Here is a 16,473-nt window from a genome sequence, read left to right as displayed (position 1 = left end):
GTGCCAACTCTGGAAACCTAGCAAGTGAATAAAGCATCTAATTTCAGAAAAACATGGTGGTAGACAGGAGTAAGAGGATTTTATATAAGCACATATTAAAGTATACTAAAAAGAAAAAGTTAAAGAAAAAATATTACAAACTGAAAATACTGAATGTGCAACATCATTAGTCACTAAGGAAACGCAATTCAACCCAAATAAAATGCCACTTCACACACACCTAATGACTATCATCAAAAAGACAGACAGTCACAAGTGTTGGTAAGGATGTGTAGAAATTGGAACCTTCATACATTGATGGTAGGAAAGGAAAATGGTGCAGCCACTTCAAAAAACTATTTGGAAATGTCTCAAGATGTTAAACATTCGGTTATCATATGATCCAGAGATTCCACTCCTATGTAATACTCAAGTAGAATGGAAAGATATGTACACAAAAATTTTCACATGAATGTTCATAGCAGCATTATTTATAATAGCCAAAAAGTATAAACAAGTCAACTAGCCATCAAATGATAAATGGATAAATAAAATGTGGCACAGCCATAAAATGGAATATTATTCATCCATGTATGAACTTTGAATAATTTAAAAAATAGTCTCAGGCCAGTCCAGTGGTGCAGCGGTAAAGTTCACACATTCCGCTTTGGCAGCCAGGGGTTCACCAGTTCGGATCCCGGGTGCGGACATGGCCACTGCTTGACAAGCCATGCTGTGGCAGGCATCCCACATATAAAGCAGAAGAAGATGGGCATGGATGTTAGCTCAGGGCCAGTCTTCCTCAAAAAAAGAGGAGGATTGGCAGCGGATGTTAGCTCAGGGCTAATCTTCCTCAAAAAAAAGAAAGAAAGGAAAATAGTCTCAAAGATATTATATGATTCCATTTCTATGAAATATCCAGGATGGGCAAATCAATAGACACAATGTAGATTAGTATTTTCCTGGTGCTAGGGGAGAGAGAAGTGACTGCTAATAGGTACACACTGTATCTGTTAGGGAATGATGAAAATGTTCTAAAATTAGATTGCGATGATGGTTGCACAATCCTACCATCATTTTGAAAACCATTAAATCATACACTTTAAATGGAAGAATTTTGTGGTATTGGAATTACATCTCAATAAGTTATTAAAAATGCACTTGCCATACAACTCAGTAATTTCACTCCTAGGTATTTACCTCAGAGAAATGGAAACATATGTCTATAAAAGACTTGTATATAAATGAGCCTCATGGAGGCTTTATTCATAACAGCCACAAAATGGAAACAATACAAATGCTATCATTCAGTTAAAGGAAAAAGAAATTATAGAATGTACACAATAAATTCAAAAACATTCACCAAAGTCAACAAATTCAAGACCAATGAGTCTCTCCTCTTCAAAAAGGAAAAAAAAAGGTTTCTCTCTCTGTGCTTTAATTTATAAATCCTTTTATATTTTTAAGGAACTTGACACTGATTTCATGGTTCTTGACCTTTAAGACCACATTCAATACTAAGTCAGTCAATACTGACTCGACATTGAGTGAGGCAAGCCAATGTTGGGTTACCCGATTACATTCTCTACCGCCACAATGGCGAAAGAGTTAAGCTGTAAACTCCTAGCAGACAGATTTTAATACTGATTTATTTAAAGTTAGCAAATGTTAGGGGATAATGGTTGTTAATTGTTGCTTTTAAAAATATATGCTCTCATCTATTTACAAATGTAAAATGGTCTGAGACCAATTACAACCTGGGGGGAAGGGGGAGGTTCCCCCGACACCACCAAGCAATGCTCAGGACACCAGCAGGGTGTCCTACACTTCAACTCAATTCCGACACTATCTACCTAGAGAAAGCACTGGATTCTACACATAGAAGGCTCAGTCCCACAAGACCACCCTCCACTTCAGACGCCAATCACAGGCCCAGGTTAGCACCTGTGCTGACCAACAGGCTCTAGATCAGAGGTTCCAAGGACCCCCTCCTTGCACTTCAGATGGCAATAGCAAGTCTAGATCATTACCTGTACTTCTGACCGATTGGCTATAAAAAGGGTTCCCATCACCTCCTCCTCCTTCAGGTTTTTTTTTTTTTTAAAGATTGGCACCTGAGCTAACAACTGTTGCCAATCTTTTCTTTTTCTGCTTTTTCTCCCCAAGTCCCCCCAGCACATAGTGGGATATTTTAGTCGTGGGTCCTTCTAGGTGCAGCATGTGGGATGCTGCCTCAACGTGGCCTGACGAGCGGTGCCATGTCCATGCCCAGGATCCGAACTGGTGAAACCCTGGGCCACCGAAGCGGAACGTGAGAACTTAACCACTCGGCCACGGGACCGGTCCCCTTCAGATTTGATTAATTAACTAGAGCAAATCACAGAATTCAAGGAAATTTACCAGTTTATTCTAAAAGGATACAATAAAAGATACAGACGAACATCCAGATGGAAGAGATGCACAGGGCAAAGTATGTGGGAAGGGGCGAGGAGCTTCCATGTCCTCTCCAGGTGCACCACTCTCCCCACATCTCCAGGTGTTCAGCAACCTAGAAGCTCTCAGAAACCTGTCTTTTTGAGTTTTTATGAAGGCTTCATTACGTAGGCATGATTAATTAAATCCTTAGCCAATGGTGATCAATTCTACCTCCAGCCCCTCCCCCTCTTCAGAGGTCAAGGGGTGGGACTGAAAGTTCCAACTCTCCAATCACAGGGTTGGTTCCCCTGGCACCCAGCCCCCATCCTTAGATGACCTAGGGCATTCGAAAGTCACCTCAGTAGCACAACAAAAGATACCTTTCTCTCTTTATCTATCACTTGGGAAATTCCAAGGGTTTTAGAAGTTCTGTGCTAGAAACTGGGAGGAAGACCAAATATATATTTCTTATTATAATTCACAATATCACAAAAGGTTAGGAGAAATTAATGCAATGATTTATCATTTCTTACAGGCCCTAAAGGTTCATTTCAGATGAAGTCATGTTTCAAGCATAATTCTTAATACCTTCTATTTGGTGATTTTGGTGAAAAAGGAAAACAGCCCCTGACATCTGAGAGCTCGCCTAGTATTATCAGTTGGGCTTTGGTATTGATAGCAGCTGAGCTGATACAGCTAGGTCATATTATTCTCTTATTGAACACAGACAGGCTCACCGAACACCAATGTCATACAAGGTCACTCTGCCACTGTGAAGAAGCAGGAGAAAACAAGAGCATTTCATAATCTTGTCTAAGCACAGACGAAAACAAGCTCATTATGTAAGCCACAAAATACCAAATACTTCCCCCTCCTGGCTGAACTAGGTGAGCGCGGCTCTTGCCAATTAAACAATTAGCCTCACTGAAGTCTTCCTCCTTCCAGATAAGATTTATTAAATTAATCAGAGGATTACCACTGTCCCTGACAGCATACAATCAAGGCAAATCCCTGTTTCCTTGAACCTTTCCCCAATTTACCTAGGCTATGAACAAATCCTATCATGACTTTCATAATATCCTTTACCTTGAGACACCCCATGATTCTCCATAATGTGTGGTCTCTCTCGTTGTAAGCATTAAAAGAATTTGTTCAACTACAGATGTGTTCCCAGTGGTCTCTGGCTGGAAGGCATTGACACTGAATAGGTATGAATATGAGAGGGAAAGAATGTGGTCCGGCTGTGGGTGAATTTTTATATCCTCCGTTTTCCAGGACACACGGTTATTGCCTTGGTTCACCATGATTTATTGAACCACACTGCTAATCCACTGGAAATGGTTTAACTTTCTGTTCTCACATTTGTTTGACTGCTTGGCCATTTCTCTGAATTTACTGCTGAGCTTCACACTAATCATGACTTCTATATAGTGACTGACAGTCACATTCCCAAAATAAAACATTGTAGATTTAAAGTGTAAGATTATACCATTTCTATTGTCTGTGTGTATTTCAATCTTGCTACATTGATGATAAATATTTAATGCTAAACATTAAAGGGCTAATTTTATTTTTTTCTTTTTTTGCTGAGCAAGATTCGCCCTGAGCTAATATCTGTGCCAATTTCTTCTACTTTTTAGTATGTGTGCTCCCTGCACAGCATGGCTACTAACAGAGAAGTGTAGGTCTGCACCTGGGAACCGAACCTGGGCCGTCAAAGCAGAGTGCACTGAATTTAACCACTAGGCCACTGGGGCCAGCCCATGGGCTAATTTGGAACTTCTGGAAAAAATATAAAGTTCTTCATAAATAATGACTATTTTCTGGTTTAACAAAGTTGAAAATTAGACACGTTTGAAACAACCAATGCATACAAATTTAAGACCTCAACACCATACTGGTTTTAAGAATAGACAGCATTATTAAAAGGCCAAAACAACCTCCAAAATGTGTACTGAATATTGTTTACTTTAACAAACTATTATATAATAAATGAAATCAGGGGCACCTTTAGACAGTACATAAAAGATAAATGTTGCCAAACATAACTCTGCTCTGCTAAAGAAAATAGAATAAGAAACATTATTTTTCATTCATAAGAACTATAATTGTTACTTCATGAAAAAATGTTGAAATAAGCATGAGTTAAATAAAAAGACATTATTTTGTAGAATAGAGCTCCTTTGAACAGACAGTTCAAAATGTTCCAATTTCAGGATTTTGTTAATGTGTATGCAAATGAAAGTACTTAGTCCTGTCAGAAATTAAACTTTACATTACAAAATGGTCTGTTGCTGCTCTGAAAATTCCCAGGCGATTACAGGATGATAAAATTTCCACTAGCCATCAAATGTAGCAGTTGAAGCCAAGGGTCCAAAGGAATCCCATAGAGGACACTCTATCACAGGTGTGATCTACTGAAGAAGATACTGTCACTAAGGTGTGAAAAAATGGTCCATCAGTGAAAAACATTAACTTTAGTGTTGATGATAAAAGGGCTTAAGCACATACAATACACAGAGCTACTGGGAACAGAAGGATGAGTATATAGGAGCAAATGTACCTCTTGGCAAGTACTGAAAAGATCCCCTATTTTCATGAGACAGGGTCCATTCATCACATGGAAAATGCTTTTTGACTTCATAACACTTACAACAAATCACTACATGTTATGGATTTTCAAACACAGGGTGGGTACATTTTCTTTCTTTCTTTCTTTCTTTTTTTTTTAACAGTGGTTCCCAGCAACCATCTGTAGTTAGGAAACGAAGCTTCCCTAAACTTTGATTGACTGCCTGACACCATGTACTCTTGGGCAAATTCATAGAAAGTCCAGGGTTAAGACATCTCAGTCTGCTGCCACAGCTAAATTCGGATGTGCTGATTGAAAGCATGGGACTTTCATGCACTCCAATCCATGGACTTGCTGCTGCCAGACCAAACACTCATTTTATCACAGCAGTCACCAGCTCAGCCATTTCCCAATACTCTTCAAGGCCAACAGAATAAAGTCCTAAAACATTGCCCTGATATTCAAGGCCCTTGATGGTTGGGCCTCTGAGCCAACTGATCTCAACTTTCCTCCTCGATACTCTTCAACGTGCATTCCTCTACGAAGAACGCTCCCTCACTTATCACATCCTTCCTAGTTCCATCACTGCAAAGAAATTCTAATGAGAGAAATGTATCTGACCTGCCCTAACTGAGGTAAAGGTGCTGATAAAAAGACTCAGCAGAGATGTAATACGGAAACAACCTGTCATGTTGGTTCCACTGCTATACTCTCAACAGTTTCTGGGAAATCCATAAACAACTAAATGACTCTTTATTTCTTGCCCCATCAGGATGATCAAGGGCAAACTGTCCATAAGCATGATTCTACAAGCTGCCAACTCAACAGTTTACCAAATAACTTGTAAGCAAGGCCCACTGTCTATTCTCTGCAATGTTTTCTCCTTCACTATTGAAGGATAATGTCGCAGGGTACAGAATTCTAGGTTGCCGCATTTTTTTGTCTCTCTCAACACTTTCACTCCACTCCCTTTCTGACTGCATGACTTCTGAGAAGTTGGATGTAATTGTTATCTTTGGTCCTTGTCAGTAAGGTATTTTTTTTTCCTTTAGCTTCTTTCAAGATTTTTTCTTTATCTTTGATTTTCTGCAGTCTGTATATAATATGCCTAGGAATAGAGTTTTTCTGGCATTTATTTTGCTTGGTATTTTCTGAGCTTCCTGGATCTGTGGTTTGATGTCTGATGTTAATTTGGGGACATTCTCAGCCATTATTACTTCAAAGAAATTGTTGTTTAAAAGAAGGACTTTTTGGAAATATAACTGGTGAACGATTTAAAAGCACTAATGAAGCCACTTTTTGTGATACTACAGCCTAATTGTTTCATACTTTAGTATGCATCAGAATCACATGGAGGGCTTACTAAAATACAGATTGCTGGGCCTCCACCCCAGAGTTGCCCAATCAAAAAGTTTGGGGTGCAGCCCTATCCCTCTACAACACCTCTGCATCAAGTTGTAAGCACAGTCAGATTTACCATTGGAGTGGAGTGAGGAGAGCATCAATGGTGAGAGATAAAAATCTGGGGCACTGAGTATGACTTTTTCTCAGTCCACATTAATCTAAGTGAAATCTTTCACAGAGCCTCTCCTCCTGGACTGCCACAGTTACTAACCATGAGAACATGTACTCGTATGTACTGAACAAGGAAAGTGTCTCCTTTTACCTCAACCATTCAACCTCATCCCGCATTTGTAAAAAAGGTACAAACTGGTAAGCTAATATATATTCAATTATCTGGAATAGGGTAGAAAAATGTATAAAATCTGAATGCATTTCTTTATTCACTATTTGTTCATTTATTTACTCAAACCATATTTGGTATCTGTTATTTTCCAGGCACTGTTCCAGGCTCTGAGAATACAATGGTGAACAACAAAACAGACAAGACTGTTCTTGTGAAGAAGCTCACATTCCACTGGAGGAGACAGACTACGTATATTATTTTGAAAAAACGCTATTGAGAAAAAATAGAGCAAGAAAGAGGACTGAAGGATATGCTATTTTAGAGAAGGTATTGGGAAAGCTTCACAGATAAGGTGATATTTGAGCAGGGACTTGAGAGAAGTGGGAAAGGGAATCATGAAAATATCCAGGAAAATAATGTTCCAAGCAGAGGGAATAGGAAGTGCGAAAGCTTTGCAAAGGAATGGGACTCAGTGTCTTAAAAAATAGCAGAGGAATCAGTGTCTATAATGCATTGCTCTAACAAATTAACTTGTAATAGACCATTCTGTTGGTAAAAATAGAACGATAATAATTTTATAACAAATGAACATATTAATTTCAAATATACACATATTTTATAACACTCTGGTTAAAATGTTACTCCTCAGTAATCAAACTACTTAAGCCTTGTTTTTTATATTTTTAATTGGCCAAATACAGTTTTATAGGATATGAATTTTGTTAAGTTGTAGTTTCAAGTCAAATTGTTTGATAATATCAGCATGTCAGTTAGAAGGTAATAAAATAGTCTCCGTTTACTGTTCTCTAATACCAATATATCAATATATCTCTTTCAATCTTGATGTCACTGTGTTTACTAGGTAATGTCTTCAAGTTAAGAGCAACTGTAATTCCAAGTCTCATTTTATTTTATTTTATTTTTTTTAAGATTTTATTTTTTCCTTTTTCTCCCCAACGCCCCCCGGTTCATAGTTGTGTATTCTTCGTTGTGGGTCCTTCTAGTTGTGGCATGTGGGACGCTGCCCCAGCGTGGTCTGACGAGCAGTGCCATGTCCGCGCCCAGGATTCGAACCAACGAAACACTGGGCCGCCTGCAGCGGAGCGCGCGAACTTAACCACTCGGCCACGGGGCCAGCCCTCCAAGTCTCATTTTAAATGACATCTTAATCTTCTTCTTACTTCTAAAGTTTAGATCAAACTCTCGAGGGTTCAGTATAAAAAATAAACTTAATGATTATATGTTAAAACATGACCCATTCTGAACATAACGGGGTTTGTATGTACTTAGAAGAGGGGAGCTGAACTGAAGCCAAAGAAACAACCAATATGCGCACCATCCTCCTTCTCACTATTCAACGCTTATGACGGAAAAGAAAAAATACACAGCTATATTAGCAAATTGGAACTTTTTCAAAAAGAGTTTGAGGCTCTTGAGGTAGAAATTTATAGAGCCTCATTCCTCCCGGGCAGAACCAGAGAGTACCCATCTAAACACTGGATCAGATCTACTTATGAAGACCCACTTGTCTTGGCATATGGACCTAATATTACCTACCTTCCTCCAAATTCATGAAGCATTATTGCATTTAGTGATTTACTGTCACGATGACATATAAGATGTTTTCTAGTCAATTTTCAGTTGATCTCAACTAATCATGTACAAGGTTTGAGCAGTGTCACCTAAATTTAATACTTTATAGAGCTGAAAATACCAGCAATGATATTAAGGCTTTCTTTCATTTCCAGAGCATCTCTACAGAATTTTTATCATTTATTCTTCAAAAGAAATTGAAGAAGCATCTTTTATTACTTCCATTTTACATGTAAAGAAACTGATCTCGAGGACGTTAAGGGACATCCTTTTTTGCAGAACAAAGAGTATATGCTGTAGCCACGCCCAGAATCCATGGATTATTCCGAGTCCAGTTCCATGGTTCCCTCTACACTGTCACACTGCAATTTGAAATAATTTGTTTAAAGGAAAAAAACTCACCTTTCTCACAGTCTTTCCATATAATATGTCGGGTATTCTCATAATTTGTGTTCATCCAATTCAGCAGAATCCTTTCAGAATTAGAATATATGTTGCTGGACATAAAACAAGAATTGACTTTTGGTGAATTTTGCATACACATGGGGAGCAGGTCACCGCTGCAATGTGGTACAATCCGGGAAAGTATCAGAACCTGAAATTGGATAAAAGAGAGAGAGAAAACTTTTACTAGACCTGAATGGCAACATAAAAAATTAATATTTGAAAAGTAAATTAAAAATATGACAGGTAGATAAATAAAGGAAGGCATCAGTATTTTCTAGTTAATTACATCCATTCAAGAGTAAAAGAATAGATCAGATGACCCCTTAATGCTCATTTTAAATTTCCAACTTTTTGCTTCTATAGCATCTGGTCTATAAGGCACCACACTATGTAATTTAAAAGAAGCTCATTACCTAAGGGTTCTGGTCACCAATTTCCAATGTGTGTGTGTGTACGGGGTTAGGGGGCTTCCCCACAGCACCAAGCAATTCTCAGACACATGCTGGGTGTCCTACAATTCAACTCAATTCTGACACTATCTACCTGAAGATGGCATCAGATTCCACAGGTTAAGGGCTCAGTCCTACAAAGACTGCCCTCCACCTCAGCTGCCAATCACAAACCCAGGTTGTTATCTGTGCTTCTGACCGAGGGGCTACAGATTGGAGGTTCCCATGACCCCCTCCTTGACCCCTAAGATCTAGTCATTTGCCAAGTCCTATTGAGTTCTACTCAATATTTACGAAAGCTGCCTTTTTCTCATCTTTCCCACTACCACCAGCATTCCCAGCGTCAGACACTTAACTATATCCCCAAACAGTTTCAACACTGTACTACAGTGATTACTCCAGAATGAAAAGCTGCTGACACCAATTTTATCTTTAAAACCCTTCAATACCTCTGTACTTACCTTCTGCTAAAGTCCATAAAGTCCAGATTCCTCAGTTTGGTTTAAGGAGTGAACCACAGCCTGATTTCTGATTGGGACTACACTCCACTGCTCTTACTCCCAGCCATACTGTGTTTATTCCTCAGAACATACCATGTTCTATCTAACCTCAGGCATTTCCACACTAAATTCCCTTTGTCTTGAAAAATGTTATTGCTCTGCCCCCCAATAAAATTCATCTACCACCTCCTTCACACAAATTCTATTATCTCTCTCCCTCTAACCTATGACGCACCCTGCCTAGCAAACTCCTAGTCATTTCTCAGTGCTCAGTTTAAATTGATCTTCTTTCTGGAAAGCTTCCCCAAGGAAAATTAGGTTCCTCTCTATGTGCACTCAAACTTAGTTCTTTGAGCTTACTTTGTCATAGAATTTGTCATACTTCTTTATAATTATATATATTTAATTGCTTCTATACTCCAGAACACAAAATCCTTGAGAAGACAGACTATATCAAGTTTACTCTTATAATACCAGAGTCTAGTACAGTACCTGGACTATAATAATTGGTGAATAAATTCAGTCAAAAAATATTTGTTGAGCATCTATTATGCAGCTGACACACTATTAGGTTCTCAGTTTGCAAGTGATGCTTGGTTTCTAAATTCATAGGCTTATAGGTTGGGGAAGATGGATTCAATGAACTAAACATATAAGTGAATGCATGCATGAATGAGTGAGTGAATAACGTCCACAAATCAGGATTAGGCCTAGTTTGTCCATAAAGCAGGGCATTTGCTGTTATTCTGTTTTGGAGTCACTCCTCTGTATCAGTGGGCAAAATTATAGATGATGCAGCCTGGAGTTAAAGAAAAAAATGTCTTTTCCCAAATCTAAGCTTTACCGAGAGTCACAAATACCCTCATACATTCTTCTGAGACTTATTCAAGAAAAAAATGGCATTTCTCCTCTTGACATCCAGAAAGAGAGACAGGGAAGGCTGATGGGGGAAGAAGAGGCGGAGAGGAGGAGTAAGTGGGAATCAGGTAGCAGACGGAACTTTCCAGAGGGCAGGCCTGGGTGGCTGGCTGTAGTGGAGGCTTTAGACTGCCAGAGGGCAGCAAGAGGCCCTGGGGTCCTGCGCCCCAGCAGAGAACAACAAAGAAGAAATAAACTTTACATACATCAGATGGTTTTATACGGCCCAAATCAGGTGATCTCGGAAGAAAGTATATAAGCTTGCAAATCTTAGTTTCCTCATCTCTAAACTGGGGATTACTGGTTGTGAAGATTAAACAAGATCACATTTAAAAAGCATTTTGTGACAAAAGTCTTACATATACTACTCACTATTTAGCTTTTAATGTTGTCCTTTCCTGTGAGTGACTAATTGCTACTTCTATTTAACTTAACTTCTGTTTCACCTCTCTGTCCTACAGCTCATCCTGTCTGTGGCTGCAACCTTGAGGACAGAGCAAAAGCCTCTATCGGTCTTAGTGGGCAAGATCTCTAGTGCCACATTTGGAAACCTAGGGAATGATCTCCAGGACTGAAACTAGTGCTTGTTTAAGCAATAAAGATGTAAGGTGTAAAGGCATAAGCTATGTCATGTAAATTTACCCACACATGCAACTTGACATGAAGTAAATTGGAGAATGTCATCAACACCTGGTCTCACCTATAGTTGTATGATTCCTAGTGAATATCTTTCCAGAATAACTCTATAGCAAGAGTCTACTATGTCTTAGAGGTGGAGACCATAATTTTCACCAACATCCATTCTTCTATCCTTCCTTTAAGTGCCAGAATACACCTATAGCTACTAATTTTAGAGACTACATTTCTCGACTTCCCTTGAAGCTAGATGTGATCATACGACTAAATTTGCCCAATGGAATGTGAAATGGAAATAATGCATTTTTAAGGTGACATCCTTCAAAGGTATTTCTTTTTTTTTTTTAAAGATTTTATTTTTTTCCTTTTTCTCCCCAAAGCCCCCCGGTACATAGTTGTGTATTCTTCGTTGTGGGTCCTTCTAGTTGTGGCATGTGGGACGCTGCCTCAGCGTGGTTTGATGAGCAGTGCCATGTCCGCGCCCAGGATTCGAACCAACGAAACACTGGGCCGCCTGCAGCGGAGCGCGCGAACTCAACCACTCGGCCACGGGGCCAGCCCCCCTTCAAAGGTATTTACTTGCCCTCCTCTACTCCTTTATCTGTTCTCGCTTGTTTTGAGAAACTGACCTAGAGATGAAAACCTAGAAGATAGAAGAGACACCCCACTATCTATAAAACACTTGCTTCTCAACAGTCCTATGAGAAAGAAAAATAAGAATTCTATCTTACTTGAGCCATTGTGTTTTTTAATCTTTTACAGCAGCATTACCTATACCTTAACTAATACACTATTCATATAAATCAACCAAAAACCCAAGCAGTGAACAAGAGTGGAAGTGTTACCTTGTATGTCTGAAGGAATACATCTGTCCATGCCCGTTTACTACAGGCTTCAAACTTACTCATCTCTATAACAATGGAAGGCTCTTCCTTAGGTACATAGGAACTCACAGGGAAGGTATTGGTGGAAGACTTTTAAGAAATAAAACATTACAACATGAATTAAAATGCAAGGCAAAAGTAAGTCCAAAGTTTTAACTATTTAGTTAGCACGTAAGCTTTTTTCTTTCTTTTTATAAAACCTTTGCATGCCTTTTTTATACATTCATCAAGATCTCTAATTCTCCATGTGCCAATAGTAGAAACTACCCACAGAGGTAACTTTCTGGAACACATAGCCCCTTACTGAGGTCACAGATTTATTCATTCAACGCATCTACTGCCTCACTGCGTGGGAGAAGTGGTAGAATGAGATGCCAAGCTATTCTGAATTCTGAGCCCCCAAAAGAGCCACACCCTTTGGATTAAGCCACAGGAGCTCAGCAGAGTGCCAAAGAACAGACCCCTGAGTCTCTCACTCATGTCTTGTGGTAAAGGCATAACAGTGGCGCAACTAAAGAAGCGATGTCTCAACGCCTGCAGGCTTCTCAAAACAATTCCCCTTCTCAGTAGGTTCCCATAAAATGAACTGTATTCTTTGAAAAAACAATAATGCATATCTTGTCTAATTTCTTTCTGTTTTCCCCTAAAATTGAAGAAGGGAAGTGGCAAGTGGTGGGGAAATTAAACCAGGATTTTCTTTGGAAGATACATATTCTAAAAATTTAAGAAGAAATTCACATAAGCATACACCATTCTTCATTTCTAAATCCCCTAAAAGAAGCAATTATTTATATATTTATGAAAGCCATGTAATCGTTTTTGTATAAGAACTCCACTGAGATTTTTAGACAAAGACAAAAAAATATATATATGTGCTATCCAGAGAGGCATAATCCTTAGGATATTTCATAAACAAAAAAATCAAGGATTCTAAAATGCAATCTTCTAGCAAAGACCAAAAACCAGTAAATTCAATAATAACTGTGCAGATTGTTTCTAGAAATTATATTCCCTTACTGTAATTTCAATCCACTTCTTATAATCTTCCGGCTCAAGCAGAAATTCTGGCAGTACATGAGAAATACATGCTCCTTGAGTACTAAGATTGAAAAAGAAAAATCAAATTATTATAGTATAACATTCAAGATGCATTTATCACTTGCATTTGAACTTCAAGTACATTATTTCAATGTCATATAGTTTATTTAATTTTAAAATTTAAAATTTACATAATTAATTTTTAAAATTTCCTGTAACAATGAAACGTGTATATGATGTTTCCTTTACAGAACTGATTAATGAGAAAGAACTTACTAAGTGCCTGTAATCATCCACATCTACTCATATGTTAATGGGATATAAAGAGTTATATGACTCAGCCCCTGTTGCCAAGGCACTAACCATTTTAATGTTGTTATAATATTATAAAATTGGAAATATATGGAAAAAGTTTGAATACAATAAAACATCTAATAAGCAGATCATTAGTTACTCAATGTTCATTTAATGCCTATCACCTAAATATAGAAAACCTCCAATATAACATAATCCACACTTATTTTTCCAAGGAGAACATCCAAAAATTGTGGCCTCTTTGATTATGTAAACTTGTAGTGGTATATCTGAAGCACCAAATATCTATTTATATTATTTTATACATTTAAAAGCATATGTACACACACATTTATATGTATATCATTTATCACATTTAAGATTATATATTTTTTTCACTGTCAAATTTCTTGAAATATTTTTATCCAAACTCTTCATATGCATGTCCATCACCACCAGAACCACTTTAGAGACATCTAATATAGTTTTGGCAGGAGAGTTTCCTAGTGGGGATTTGGGTGTTTAGGTCTAACTCATTTAGTGAGACAGAATACCACTCACCATAAGCATTTAATAGAGATGAATGCCACATTTAGTATTCAACTCTGGAGACACACTAAGTTTGCAGTCCTGTAACTACTGAGAAGTGGGAAAAAGAAAAAGCAGAAAGGAGCCTGAAAAGGATTCTGAAAGCTCAAACCTGGAAGATAGCACAGATGAACAGGAGAAGAGAGACGTGAGGAAGGGAACCCTGTGGGACTGAAAGCAGTGAACACAGTTTTGAGTTGTTAAGTTTGAAGTGGCCCTAGGCCAGTAGAAGCTGGTGGAAGAAATCATGCTGCAGACATAAAGCTCCTTTGTTTGGAAATCAAGTATCATCCCTTCTCTTTGATTTTCACACATTACCCATCTGCATCTACATTATTCCTATGAATCTGCATTATATTGGAATTACTGTAGGTTTAAATAAAATCTAATTTTAATGGAACACCACCCCTTAGCAGGCGTACCCAACGTAAAGTCTATGAAAGAACTCAATGAGATGATGTCCCATTAAGTTGAAATTCGAGAGAGTGAAACAAAGACAGATAGCTCAGAGACATGTGAAGAAACTGGAGTACTTCCTTGCATCCAAAGCCAAGACAGGATTGCAGGAGGAACGGATCACTTTTATCAAATGCTACTGAGAGCCTAAGGAAAACTAGCAGGGAACCATTACACTGAGAGCTTCTTGAGGAGGAGACCACATGGTATGCAGTTGAGCACTCCACAGTATCCAGGAAAGAGTACGTCTGCAGTAAAAAGTTGAGGATAAAGAATGCATTTTTGCATTATTAAAGACAACAGGCCAAAAATGGAGTTGCTTATGCTAAGCCCTATGTCACCAAACTGACACTGAATTAAAGTTTCAGCTCTCTCAGAAATGGAATCTTCAATTAGTCAATCAGGAATCACCTGATAAGCATTAGTTAGATTATTTGCCGGATAGATCCATGCCACCCCAAAAAGAAAGTAACCTTACAATAACTGATGTGCTTTTTTTGCTGTAGGGGTGAAAAAATTTTCCCTTCTTCCCTTCTAGGTTCTTTGGCTGGTCTAATAATCAAATTGACATAAGACAGACTAACAGGAGAAAAACAAATTTAATTATGTACCTACAGGAGCTGTACAAAGACACGAAGACTCAAAGGCAGTCAGGCAATTGAGGTTTATATACCATCCTGAGCCAAGAAGAAGGAGGTAGGGGTCTGGGGCTTCAAAGGGGAGGAAGACAGTTCACAGGAAAATGAGAAGAACAAATGTTTGGTAAACAAATGTTTGCCATGCCATGCCAATAAGTCTTCCTGATATAAAAAGTTACATCTGGAAATAACTCTCTTTCTGGGCCAGGTCCACTACCTAAATTCTTTCAGGCAGTTAAGGGAGAGGTAAAAAGTCTTTCCTGAGTCTGCTCAGTCTCAACTGCCTTCAGCTCAAAACGATCCATATACCAAGTGGCACATTTTGGGGTGGCGTATTCTGCTCCACCTCATTGCCTAAGTACGACTTCCTTGTTCTTGCTCCCTTCTGCCTATAAAGTCTCTTGCCTGTGTAGCTCTTTGCAGTTCCTTTCTCTTAGATTGGATACTGCCCAATTCATGAATTGCTAAATAAAGCCAATGAGAGCTTTAAAATTTACTCAGCTGAATTCTGTTCTTTAACAGCATTTTACAGATTCTATTATGAAGTGAAGGGTAGTGATACTGGCTCAACACAAGGCTGACACAAGGGAAGCCATACTGTAGAAAAGAAACCATACTGTAACTTTGAATGACCTCTGACTAACTATCCCAGCTGGATATGCACCCTCCAGGAGATCCACCTGCTCTGTAGATTTTATGACCCCTGCTTGTGCATGTACCTCCCAGCTGCGATAAGATGATAACTTTGTTCTTTTGAGTTCCTTAGGAATGTGATGACCCCCACACAAAGACAGAAAGTCTATGCTGATAGCCATCATCAATGACAACTGAAATACCTGGTGTGGCAACTCCCAGTCTGTAACACCAGAGGGTCAACATTCCTAACCCCCTCCCCTATAACTCCCTGGCCTATATAACAGCTTCAAGATTCTGCACCCCCCTCAAGATGATTCTTTTGGATATTAGTCTCCCCATCTTCCACCTTGCTAGCAAGCTGTAATAAAATTCTTTCTCTCCTACCACCTTGCCTCTCGACTGTTGGCTTGTCTTTGTGGCGAGTAGTACTGCCCTTTTGGCAGTAACAGTAGCAGAATATGCCACCCCAAAATATGCCTCTTTGACATACTGATTATTTTGAGAAACTGCAGACAGGAGAAGCTCTGAAACCAGAGTAGAAGTTACCCTGTTGTAAGGGAAATCTACATTTATAAGGGAAATTTACATTAGAAAGGGGGCCTATACTAGGAAGAGAGCTATCACCAGAGATCCCTTTTTCACCTGAGAGACTTATCTGAGGGCAGGGCAATCTCTGTTTACCAAACATTTCCTCCTCTCACTTTCCAGTGAATTCCCCTCTCACGCACACTGTGAAGTCCTAG

General features: G+C 38.8%; 1 protein-coding gene across 1 annotated transcript in view; it reads right to left on the bottom strand.

Moving 5' to 3' along the window:
- The window catches only part of CFAP47 (cilia and flagella associated protein 47), a 423,199-nt gene that overhangs the window by 241,197 nt on the left and 165,529 nt on the right, over window positions 1-16,473 (bottom strand). Inside the window, exons 31-33 of the mRNA XM_070502678.1 lie at window positions 13,098-13,179; window positions 12,042-12,170; window positions 8,649-8,841 (exon numbers count right to left, since the gene is read on the bottom strand). Coding sequence (XP_070358779.1) covers window positions 8,649-8,841; window positions 12,042-12,170; window positions 13,098-13,179 — 404 coding nt within the window. The remainder of the gene's footprint in view (window positions 1-8,648; window positions 8,842-12,041; window positions 12,171-13,097; window positions 13,180-16,473) is intronic.

Source organism: Equus asinus, chromosome X, assembly GCF_041296235.1.
Source record: "Equus asinus isolate D_3611 breed Donkey chromosome X, EquAss-T2T_v2, whole genome shotgun sequence".
NCBI lineage: Eukaryota > Metazoa > Chordata > Mammalia > Perissodactyla > Equidae > Equus > Equus asinus.
This window is presented reverse-complemented; position numbering and strand designations above follow the sequence as displayed.